The 12,921-nt window shown below is 38.4% G+C and overlaps 1 protein-coding gene across 2 annotated transcripts in view; it reads left to right on the forward strand.

The window, feature by feature from the left end:
• The window catches only part of IMPG1 (interphotoreceptor matrix proteoglycan 1), a 58,570-nt gene that overhangs the window by 41,833 nt on the left and 3,816 nt on the right, over window positions 1-12,921 (forward strand). The window contains exons 13-18 of one of the 2 annotated variants that reach the window (XM_018077827.2): window positions 5,164-5,735; window positions 6,511-6,730; window positions 9,734-9,944; window positions 12,052-12,228; window positions 12,329-12,510; window positions 12,828-12,911. In XM_018077827.2, coding sequence (XP_017933316.1) covers window positions 5,164-5,735; window positions 6,511-6,730; window positions 9,734-9,944; window positions 12,052-12,228; window positions 12,329-12,510; window positions 12,828-12,859 — 1,394 coding nt within the window. In that variant the 3' untranslated portion in view covers window positions 12,860-12,911. Of the gene's footprint in view, window positions 1-5,163; window positions 5,736-6,510; window positions 6,731-9,733; window positions 9,945-12,051; window positions 12,229-12,328; window positions 12,791-12,827; window positions 12,912-12,921 lie in introns of those variants that run through there. The other variant, XM_018077826.2, reaches the window with a different exon arrangement.

Raw genomic sequence — 12,921 nt, forward strand, 5'->3', positions numbered from 1 at the left:
GAATCAGTGAAAAGTTTATGGACAGTCAGGCTGTTGTGAACTGCATCATTCTGCTGCTCTCAGAGAGAATTCACTGCAATGAGGGAAAAGTTGCAGAGCAGTAAAAGTAGTCAGGGCTTGGCTTTACTCTTAATGGTTTGCTCTAAATCTTTATGCATCTTCGAGGAACAAGTGAAGCGTTCTTTGCTTTTTATTTCTTCAGTGATTGCAGAAGTAAGCAATACTACTGACCCCCCAAAAAGAAATCATAAGATCTCAAAAAGAGATGAGAGCCATGTTATAACTCTTTGTGAAGAAGCATCCCAAATCAAACACAGAGTCTGTTGCCGTGGACAAATTACTCAGCTAAGCAGGAAAGTCAGTAAAACAGGGTTGTCCAGTTGGTATCAAATAGAAAGTTGGCCTTGATGTCGGTGTGTGGAGCACAGCTAAAGTAGCACCCTTGAAAGATTAATTCATAATGAACAGAGACAAGATTATTAAGCTATAGTTGGACAATGCCCTGAATTCTGAAGTGTTTTAGCTTTTCGGGTTTTGATTTTGCAAATTTTATGTTACCCTCAAGGTTTTCAGAGTGTCAGGTAGGACTGAATGGCTCTGAGAATAATGAGGGAAGATTATCATTACTAAGTAGTATTTCATTAGGATAGAAAATACTCCTCTTGTGACATCATGTGAGAATGGCATTTATTTGCATCTTTGGTGCCAAGAATATTGATAATGAAGCCGAGGTGAGAGGTATGAACATTTTCAGAATAAACTGAAGGTTTCTCCTGGAAGTTACACAGAGTACTGCATAGTAGTGGAGCTAGAGATGCAGCTCTTAGACTGTTCTGTAAAAAGTTAGACTACTCAAAAAGTTTCAGTGAGGGCACTAAGGAAAAAGGGTTAAGAGAGTCAAGATTTTTTTAGGACTGAAGGTGGAGAAGAGATGGGGTTCACTCTCAGTGAACTGAGGTTCACTGGAGTCAGTGGAGAAGAAGTTCTGTTGGTTTCACTGGACACTGAACCTGGCTTCTGAAGAATTCATATAGACAGTCAAAATGACAGCCGTAGATCATTCTGGATCTTCTGGCTTGCATTTACAATTAAAAAGAAACATAATCAGTAATTATGTACTGCAAGACACTTGTTGTGACCCATTAGGTTAATGATCCTCTTCTCCTAATTCTCCTAATCCTCATCTTACTTGTGCCCTAGTTAAAAACTAAAAGCCTTAAACATAAATTCAGCACTTTGTATACCATAGTCCTGTACCCAGGGATCTGGTGGCATTTCAGGCATCAACAAAATATGTAAATTTGAATGCAGCTATTTGCTGTTTATCCATCTGGTATTGATATCAGCAGAGCTGCACATAAGGTGATCCTTACTCCACATTATGGACCAATCTCTTAACTGCACACTCTTTCCTTCATTAGTTATTTTCGTCAGCCAGCAAGTATACAAATAGATACATATACATTGTAATACTGTAACTGTCATATAGAGAACATATACACAATACCCGGCAGTGGACTTGGAAAATTTGTCTACTGCCAATAGGAAATGTCAGTGCTTATTAAGCTCATGAATGAAAAGAAATGCCAGGACCTCTTAATGCACAGGCTTCTGGGCCTGCTTATTAATGCAAACCCTCTAGAAAAACGTCTCATGGCAATATGACCTTTCCCAAACAATAATTCCTTATTCATGGTCAATTAGAAGTGTTTTCCTCATTTAAAAAAAAAATGAGGACCAACTAATTAGATACCTAAAATAAAGTTGTTGAAATGGCCATTGATTTTTTTCTGATAACTCGAAACTATGTATTTTATTCCCTCAGCAGGGAATAAATGTCTGCATGCTGCACTCCTTTTACAAAGATTTAATATAGTGTGGGCCCAGGAAATGGCCTCTTAATTTAGTGTTTACATATCTTTGCCAACAGCAGTTTAATTTTAGATATAAAACACTCAGTACAATACTGTCCTGCCTTGTCCATGTAATACAAAAAATTATCTAGAGAGTTCAGTGAACATCTTTGTGGGAGGATAAGTGGTGGCTGAGAGTTAGAGTTGTGGTTTTTATTGCCTGACATCAGTTTTTAATTCCATGACATTGTTTAACCTTCAATATGGTTACTCTGGGGGTATACTTGAATTGAGCAACTTATTTTGTGCCCTCTATGTGTTCCCTACACCTAAATGATAGTGTTGTAGACCAAATTTTATGTTGAAATTAAATATGCTGAGATTGTCTAAATCTACAGAGTTTATACTTCCAGAGGTGTCATTAAATAATTGTCTTCTGCTGTAAAAATCTCATCTACAAGGCAAACTGGTGAGGTTTTACAAATATTTGCTTTTTGATGAACAATGTAAGTGTATTTTATGTTCAGTTGCAGAATTATATATATATATATGTATATATCTATATATAGATCTAGTCCAACCCCTTTACAATACGCAGGGACATCTTCAACTGGATCAGGTTGCTCAGAGCCCTGTCCAACCTGACCTTCAGTGCTTCCAGGAATGCAGCATCCACCACTTCTCTGGGCAATGTGTTCCAGTGTTTCACCACCTTCATCATAAAAAAAAAGTCTTCCTTATATATACTCTGAAAACCAATATATATGATGTTATATTTAAAAGCAACATTTGGAATGCAAAGGGGTTTATTTTTTTGTTTGTTTGTTTTTTTTAAGTGACCAACAGGTCAAGGGAGGTGATTCTCCCCTGAATTCTGCCCTTGTGACACCCTCCCTGGAGTTCTGCATTCAGCCCTAGTATAAGAAGGATGTGGACCTGCTGGAACGGGTCCAGAAGAGGGCCATGAGGATGCTCAGAGGGCAGGAGCACCTCTCTTATGAAGACAGGCTGAGAGAGTTGGGGTTGTTCAGCCTAGAGAAGAGAAGGCTCCAGGGAGATCATACAACAGCCTTCCCATACATAAAGGGGGCCTACAAGAAAGTTGGAGAGGGATCTTTTACAAGGGCATGTAGTGATAAGACAAGGGAGAATGTCTTAAACTGAAGGGGTTTAGATTTAGATTAAATATTAGAAGAAATCCTTTACTGTGAGGGTGGTGAGGCACAAGAACATGTTGCCCAGAGAAGTTTTAGATGCTCCATCTCTTGGATGGTGTTCTGAGCAAGGTGGCGTAGTGGAAGTTGTCCCATCATAACTAGGTCATCTTTATGATCCCATCCAACTCAAACCAACCCATGATTCTATGAAATGTCTAGGTCTTCTTTGTTTCGCCCATAGTTTTTAACTTCTTAGGATTGAATTTTATCAAAATCTCATGTAGACAGATGAAAAGCTTAGTAAAACCAGTTGCAAGTCATTTTACTGCTGATTTCAACATATTGCTTGCGTAGGCAAGTCGCAGCAGTAACGTGACACCAGTTAGACAAAGTACCTCCAACAGAACAAGTCAGTTGTCCCTGGGTTTGGGACTGGTGCTGTGCTACAGTAAGTGCTCAGCAGCCTTTTAGGTGAGCCCATTTATTTTCCCATCGCAAGGGGCTAACACGACCTCTGTGGCCAGTCACCATCTGTCTCTCTCAGCTGGAGACACAGTGACTGATAAGAATTGGCAGCTTATGAAAACAGGTGATACATGTGCAGAGATCATCTTGGTATGCCCTCGAGGCCTTTTAAGTTACTTTGCTTGTAATAAGAGGATGCCAGAAGACCTAGTTTATGTATAGACCATATGTATATATATATACACACAGCTGTATGCCAAATATGCAACATATATATATGGTTATCCTGCTTCAAACCTGCTGCAGTTTTAAAGCAATTTCAGTACTTCTTTCTCCCACAGTTATCTTTCTAAAATATAATTTGCCTAACAAATGCCATCACAATCATGTCCTCAAGTGTATGCCTTCATGCTCAGAGAAGGTTGGTCTGTGGAGCTGCAGGCTCATCCCATCAGTAGATCATCCTGCATTAATGCCTCATGCACTAATGCTAAGAAAGCTGTTCTGAAGTCTCTTAACTGATAAGTGACTCTCACTCCTTATCGGCGTAACAAGTAATAGCAAGAGCTTTGTAAACAGAGAACATCACTAGGCTTTGCTTTTCTAATCTGTCTGTGTCTGTGATCACACAAGAAGCATGGGGATATCACAAGAGAAAAGCATCTCAAGTCCTTAATGAAATATCAGGGAATTAATTTAGAAGTAAGGAAACAAGGGTACAAAGAACATCCATGGGCAGCTCCTTTGCCATGGCCATGACACTTGCCACCTCCTTCAGTCAAGGATATTCCCAATGCAAAAGTTTTCTCTCCTTTCATATTTTTATTGGCAACTGGGAGGAAATTAGTGGGCAGGGAATGGAAGAGTTCATCAACTGGAGAAAAACTTCTTTCCTAACATCTGATAAGTGGTTTTGCCTGCAAGGAGCTGCTAAAACTTCCATGTGGAGAGTGGCATGTCCCTGGAAAAGGACAAAGTCATCACCTTGGGTAGATATATGTTGCTTGGAGGCCATCATTTTCTGTGAAGTTATGTGTCCAGGCAACCCAAATTCAGAATCACATTTAAGACACTTTAGATTTGGATTTCAGCTACAGCTATCACATATCCTAGATCTGTGCCAAGCCCCGATGGGGACCTCCTAAAATTTCTGCTTCAGGTGCAGCAGATGGTTTCTTAAGTTTTTAATTGTTTTCAGTGGTGCTGTTGGGTAAAGCAATGCAGCTTGCATCTGAAGGGGATGTACTATTTTTTTTAACCACAATTTATGATTACTGGCAAATACTAGCTTTAACTTCTGGCAGAGGGGAACAGAATGACTCCAGCATACAAGTGATCCAAGCAGACAGTGCAAAGCTGCGATCTACTCTTTCAGACAATATAAACTGACAGTGTGATTATGTGCCTTCAGAACAAGAATGTGCTTTAGAGGCTCAGGAAATACTTACCAAGTGTAACTAATAAACACAGAACCCCTAGAAATCTCATCACTCAAACATGTGCATGAGGTCTTTTATTCCAGTAACTGCTTCCTGGGTGATGGAACATTTTCATGTTTAGATAGTATTAAAGCTTATTTTTAAAAATTTTTCTGTGGAAATACTATATACAGGGGTTTTTTCCATGCTCAATGTTTTTTATGGTTGCTTTTCAACATGGCTGTTTGTTTTTACCCTGTTTTTCTGCAGCAGTTAAGATCATGGAAGAACCAGAATCATCAGGCGATGATGTTTTTGTAACAGCCAGCACTTATGAAACGTTGCCTTTCTTTATTGGTTCAAGTGAGCTCTCTACCATGCAGCCTGAAGGTGTTATTACAGATGTGCTTTCATCAGACCAAATAGCACCACTGCCTGCAGCAACCAGCCCATCCTACAGCCCCTCTGAGATCATCGAACAGTCCCTCGAACTACCAGATTCCTCAGCGCCTACCCCTGAGAGCGCTGCCCCCGATGGCACTGGGATGGGAGTGCAGGATATCGCTGCCGAGTTGGATCACATCGGTGGGCTGAGCACAGCAGCTCTGGATGAAGGGGAGCACGGCAGCGGTTATATCCCAGTGCTGACAGCTAAGCCTGCAGAAACCACCCCAGCTCCTACGCTGAAGTATGTAACTACCAGCTCCATGACAACTGCAGGCAAAGGCAAAGAGCTAGTGGTTTTCTTCAGCCTGAGGGTAACCAACATGCACTTTTCTGATGACCTCTTCAATAGGAGTTCGACAGAATACAAAGCACTAGAACAACAGTTCATGCAATTGGTGGGTGAAAATCAACTTGAACAATATATGTGGCAGTTGGGTACAGTTGAAAGGAATACATCAAATTGCACAGTATTTTTACAATATCAGACCCTACTACAGTCAGTCTGATAAGCTGCATTTTTAAAGGATCCATAAACCTCACACAGTATGGAGACAGAATTTATGAAACCAGTGATGAAAGTTTTACTTGTTCAAGAGACTTCAGACATATGCCTGGCATGTAATTTATTTGGCCTTTTCTTACATTCACTTCAATAGTATAGCAGTGCTGATTACATCTAAGGCTTGTGTCTGCTTGCTGGATTTTAAAATAGGCCTTTAAAAATATATCATAGCTTAGCAGGGGGACTGTGATTAGATATGGATTTTCTCTATGGGCACAACAGGGCAGCAGGTCAGCTCAGTAACACGCCTATTATGCTGTGCCCCAACCTGCCTGGATTCAATGTTTGAAAATAATTAAAGTTGGCTTTTGAGTGAGGTAATTTTTTTCTCTTCCAGATGAATAAACTCCCCAGCTGCTATGCATTTCATTACAGGGGAAATTGCTGCCCATCTATCTCAATCTATTATTGAGAAAGATGCAGAAGTCCAGAAGAAGATAGTGCTAAATGGAAAAGTTAATTTGTTCATGGAGTTTAACAGTTGTATTAAATTCAGTGAAATGAGTGTGTGATGTTTGTACTCCATAATGAAAAGTGACTATAAGAGAAATTAACAGCAGGAAGACACTGACAGGAAGTTAAAATAAAGGCAAATTTCTGTTTTGCAGCTCCTTCCATACCTTCAGTCCAACCTTACAGGTTTCAAGCACTTGGAAATACTTAACTTCAGGAATGGAAGTGTGATTGTGAACAGCAAAATGAAATTTGCCAGGACAGTGCCATACAATATCACAGAAGCAGTACACTGTGTTTTGGAAGACTTCTGTGATGCTGCAGCCCAACACCTCAATTTGGAGATTGACAGCTATTCCTTGGATATTGAGCCAGGTAAGTTTGTGTTACTAATGTATGTGCAAAGTCAGAATCAAGCAAATAATCTTTTTCAGATTGTTACAGCTCCAGAAGTATGACTGTTTCGGAAATAACCATATTAACAATAGCCTCCCAGTGATCTGGAATAATAAGAAAAAACAAGATGTTGCAAATTATCTGCAGGCATATTTTCATATTATAATGAAAAGCTGGGTGGAGCTGTTGGTCTGTGCATGTTCACCAACTGGTTTTCAGAGCCAAACAGAGACTCTCTAGAAGAAGGGTTGGGTGAAGACAGGTATAAGAAATGCTCGTGTGCATTTTACAGGCATAGCATGCAAATCTTGCACCTGAGTATGTAAACATAATTTCTGATGATTATTGCAAAACTGTAAGCAAACCATAGTTTAGAGCATCGGTAAATCTTTTTTAAAGGGCTACAGAGTTCACGACAGGAGGAGATATTTTCTAGAAATAATTGGATTCTACAGATACTCACTAATCAGAGCATGACTACATGTAGCACTCCATAGATTTGTAATTCCAGAATCCCTCTTGATTTAATAGCTTTCAAATAAGTCTGTAGTAGAAAGTCAGTAACCACACATCTGGACACTATTGTTATGTCAGAAGCTTAATGTTTTCAAAAACTATATTGTTCTATAAAAATTGAAGCCTGAATCTATCTTCAGGTTCTGGTAATTATTTCAGGACTGAATTTAATTTCATTGTCATGGAGAAAAATTATATCAATATCTGAGTATGCACATGCCTTTAGACATTTTGGTTAAGCTGTCTTTTTATGTACAGAACTCTGACAATTCCAAAACAAAAGTCCATTTATGATTCATGCAGGTAGTTTCTAACCAGTTTTCTTTTTACATATCTCCTTGTGGCCACTAAAAGCATAGCTAGTTTGTGGTAAAGAAAGTTAACGAAATCACAGTATTCAAACCTTCAGATAATGTCATGATAAACTGATGTTTTGATGAAGAAATTATTAACTAATGATAAAAAGTTAACTTTGGGCTACCACAGGTTCCCTGCTTTAGTAGTAAATTTTCATTAAATAAAAATTAAAATGAGAAAGTTGCTAAAATGCAAACACATAAAAATTTAAAAATCTTTCATCTTCATCCATATTGGCTGCTTTACTGATGTGGTATTTCAAAATAAACAGTATTATAATGAGACAGCTGTTCTTTCTAGGCTTATGAGCAGTAGTAAAATGTCAAAATAGAAGAATTTGTGTTTAGAAAGCCAGTATATTCCCATACAGGTATTTCAAAGCCCTCTGTTTTTATTTCAGAAAACAAACAAATAAACAACACCCCCCCCAACCTGTTTAGTAAACTGAGGTAATGTAAGCAAATTCCTATTTATTTTGAAAGTGAGAGCCATCTAGTGGTAACAACGTTCTATCAAATTGAAACGCTGATGGGAACTGGCAGTCCAAAATATAGATCAAGAGTCAGGAGCTGCAAAAGGATGACTACATTGGTCATAAATAATACCATAAAGAAAGACTTTTAAAAATACCCGCATGCATTATTTCTGTAATCTAAACAAAGTGAAAACAGAAAGCATAACACAGCATGACAGGTATGTATTAAGGAAAATGAAATGTTATGACAAAAAAAAAACCCTCTAACCCAGCAAAGTGCTCATGCCAAGCTCTGCTTATTTTTAAGAGTTTACATGTACACACACTCACAGTCCAGGAGCAAAGTATATATCAAATCGACATGAGCATTGTATATAGCAAGGGGAAATTGGGCATGCTAGAACTCACCAGTCTAAAATGCAAAACAGGAACTAGCCATAGAATTACAGAGAGGTCAAAAGTGAACAGCTCTGATGGATTCACTTCTACCACTGAAGCATATTCCAGTGCGTGTCTGAGATTTCCAGTACTGCTACAAAAAATTCAATGCTCATTTTTCATTAAAATTATTATTACTGAGCATCTAGTACAGAGCATGAAGTGGCTGCAGAAGAAAATTCTCAGCCCAGTTAGTACCTACAAGTAGTAGCTGCAATATCCAGTACAAATCTTTTTAAAATACATAAGTATTAAGGGTCACATAGCCCAGCTCATACCTGTATATCTGCTCTCACTTCCTTCTCTGTATTCTCCTTGCCCAGTTTTCTACATCTTTTTTTTCCCTTTCTGGATTCACATATCTTACTAAAACTCTTTGCTGGCAAGTACAAATTTGTATCATCTGGTCTGCTTCTCAGATGCAGCCCTCATCTTCACATCTTCATCACCCCATCAGCACAAGCTGGGCTGAGCACTGGGTTAAAATTACTCCTTTTGGGTCTTTCTTTTTTTTTTTTTTTTTTGCATTTTTAGTAAGCAGCAGAGAATAGAAAGGAAAAATAGACTTGTGTGACAGCTGGAGTTAGGACTTTAAGCTGTCTCTGATTTAGGCCTTCCCATGAACATCAGCAGGCTCATTTTCACTTAGTCTCAAAGAGGCATCCCTTACTAATATTTAAAAAATAAAACAAAACAAAAAAAACAAGGCCCGCAAGCACATATTTTCTTTAAACCATGACAATATTTCTGGGTTGCAGATCATAGTACTTTGTAATACTCAAAAACGTAATTCCCTCCCTCTATCTTATCCTAAATTATGTGTTGAGGATCATTACAGCTGAAACTATTTCTCACACATAAGCAAGGCTATAGCACGGCAGCCATGAGTATAAAACTAGCACTTACAGTAAAAACAGAATAAAAATATCCAAATGTGAAAATCCTTGTCGGTGACATAAATATGACAGCTTAACAGTGAAGGGGTAAATAAATGCCGAAGTCGATATAAATTTGCATGCTTGTTGTGTCATCTACAGGAAGAAGGATGTGTGTCCTTCTATGCTAGACTCCATCCTCCTATTAACATGCCCAAGTGTCAAGGCCAGTAAATGGGAATTGTTTTCTCTAGCTGCCACAAAGCCTGCCAAGTCACTTTGTGGTAATGCTTCAATTAATAATTTACCCATCCTTTACAGCTGATCAGGCAGACCCATGCAAATTCATGGCATGTGACAAGTTTTCCGAATGCATAATGAACGAGTGGACAAAGGAAGCTGACTGCCTTTGTAAACCTGGTTATGCCAGCCAAGACGGATTGCCCTGCCGGAGCCTGTGCGAGCTGGAACCCCATCTTTGTGTCAATGGGGGGAAATGTGAGTTAGTTCCAGGAAGAGGAGCTGTCTGCAGGTAAAGAGATGGTGATCAACATGAATTCTCTTAACATCCTCCTGATAATGTCTATCACATGATCGAGTAGGGCTGAGTATTTACTTTTCGACAGCATAAACTAGGCTAATAAGCAAAAATCTCAACATTCAGATACCTAAAGTTACACTGCAATACCTTTCTAAATAGCCTCACCACAGCTAAATCCATTTCAGCCTGTTAGGACGCACAGAACACCATGACCTAGTTACTTTTTAGAAAAGTTACTTTTTAGAAATTTATCGGAAATTCAGCATCATTGGCAGAGATGACACACACAAAGCCATGCATTTCCAAATACATATGGGAAAAATGCAGTAGCACATTCATGGTTTGGATACTGATTATATAGTAGTATTTTCAGAAATTACATTTTCCTAAGATGTATTAAAATCTATATTCATATAAACACACCAATGAGGACTACTCTGATTCCACACCACCCAATAAAGCACATTAGGGTTGAAGCTGCTATCAGGGCTTTCTGGGAAAGACTTGAAGATTAGCAGCTCCTCCTAACTGCAAATATATTCCGTAAGAATTTTCACACAAAAGTATCTTAAGTCAATATGGAAAACTACACAGTACTTGAACATATTAATTCTGTTTTAAAGGATCAAGTTTCTTCTCACTTTAAGACTAGACAATCCAGAGCATTATGTGAAACTGTATATTCAGTGTACACACAGTAGCTGACCAGCCACATGTATCAGTATAAAACAAGTTAAAATTCTTGCATTTGTTTATTCTCTCTTAATATTGACTTGACTAGGTTAATGATAGGTCTTCTAGGCTAATGTCTAGCTTAGGATTAATGTCAAAAAAATAAGACCACTGAGCAAATTATTCATACAATAATTTCACTGTAACAGCAATACTGCCATAATCCATTTCCTTCAGTGGCCATCACAGAAAGATTAATAGAAGATTATATTGAATTCAGCACAGTTACTGCCAAATTCCTAACTTGCAGAGTCACACTAGGGTAGCTGAAGTATTTTGTACTAGGAATCAGCCTGTGAGCTACAAAGGTCCTCTTCAAAGTTTACTGAGGTAGCAAGGGGTACAGCCTACTCCTCCCAGACTGATGCACTAAGGAAAATAAAACTTTTTCCTTTTAGAAAAACCCTGACTTGATGTACAGTAATAACCAAACTATCATGTGGAATTACAAAAGGATTAAAAATAATGAGCAAAAATTTTAGTGAATTATAGCAAGTTACAAACTTAGTCTCATCCTGACAGCTTGTGCAAACTTATACAGTGAGAGAGAGAAAATTATGGCCTACTATTTTCCCTTGTTTTGTGGATGAATTCACGCGGCACCATCTTAGTTTTTCCACTAACTGGAAACCCTGTGTTCTCACATAAAGTATGGCAATCTTCCCTTGCTTTAAAGGGAGCTATTTATAGAATCATAGATTCATTAAGGTTGGAAAAAAACCCCAAGATCATAAAGTCCATAAAGACTGAACACCAGTGTGTCAACTAAACCATAGCAGTGAGTGCCATGCCCAGATGTTTCTTGAACACTTCTGGGGATGGTGACTTAACCACTTCCTTGCATAGTTCATGCCAATGCTTGACAACCCTTTCAGTGAAGACATTTTTCCTCATGTCCAACCTGAACTTCCCCTGATTCAGCTTGAGGCCATTTCCTCTTGTTCTATCATGAGGAGTAGTGTCCCATCTATTTGTAGTAGAATTTTTATGTCAGGCCTTGCTACTCGGAGTGAAATCACCAGTATGCAGAATATAGGCTTCAAAGATGTGTTCAGACATTACCTTAAAACACATCTGAACTTCTCAGCTTCTAAAACTCAAATATCATTTCAATTTCACCTGTGGGGTTAGAAACTTGTCAGAGATGTTTAGAACACATGATTTCCCTAAAATTTGTAGGTTGACAAAGAATATATCAGTGTCTTTTTAACACTCACTCTCATGAATGTAAGAATATTATCTTTCCTTTATAATCAATCACATTATTTTCATGCAGATACATAGCAACTAATTGTAGTGGAAATGATGTGCTCATAATTAATTGCAGATTTTGTTTTCATTTTTTGTCTTCCTCTCCTTATTTTAGATGCCCTGTACGTAGACACCAGCTTTACCAAGGACAGCGCTGTGCCAAATTTGCTCCAGAACCCACACAACCCTTCATTTTTAAACCTCTCGTTCTTGGCTTACTAAGCCTTGCTTTTCTTTTCATCGTTTTAATTATTAAGTTAAGAAGAAAATGCAAAAGAAACTCTAATTTGCAGTAAGCTGCTCACAATCTTTTTTCTTCAAATTTCAAAATATTCCTTTTGTTTCTTTTGCAATTTAAAATCTTACCTAAACAAAAATGTTCTGCATTGTAGAAGGCCTACTCTCAGCAGCTGCAATTCAGAAAATGCTGTAAGGATTAATCCTGCTTTTGAACACGATGAACCCATATCTAGCTTTTGTCACACGGCTTGCAGTGTAAGTGCTTGTCTCAGTTCCTCAGAGATCATTGACCATGAAGCATTACACGAACATGAAAACACAATTCAGCCTGGAGGTAAAACGCATGAAAATCCTTCTCTTACCCCTCAGCAAACAACCCCACCTGAAATAACAGGTCCATCTTCAAGTATTAACTCCACAACTAAATCAAACTTGAACCTATTCTCTTGCTTGGCAACTTCAGAACTCAAAATACTAACGCATTCATTGCTTCCCACATTTACTGCTGTGTAGGTTTCATAACAGGACTACAGAACTGCTTTTCTTACAGCTCTCTTGCATGGCTCTGATTGTCCATCCTATCTGAGTGCTTTTTGTGATTTAGTGAAATAATTAGTGGTTTGACATTTTGGTTTTTTCTTACTCTTGTAGGTCACCAGGCCAGTTTACAAAGCCAAGACTGACAAGTTAGTCCTTGAAATTCTTCGTTTCCAGCATCAGCCAGACAAAACCAAGGTTTGTGGAA

Source organism: Manacus vitellinus, unplaced genomic scaffold (assembly GCF_001715985.3).
Source record: "Manacus vitellinus isolate BGI_N305 unplaced genomic scaffold, ASM171598v3 scaffold_4_pilon, whole genome shotgun sequence".
NCBI classification, from domain to species: Eukaryota; Metazoa; Chordata; class Aves; order Passeriformes; family Pipridae; genus Manacus; species Manacus vitellinus.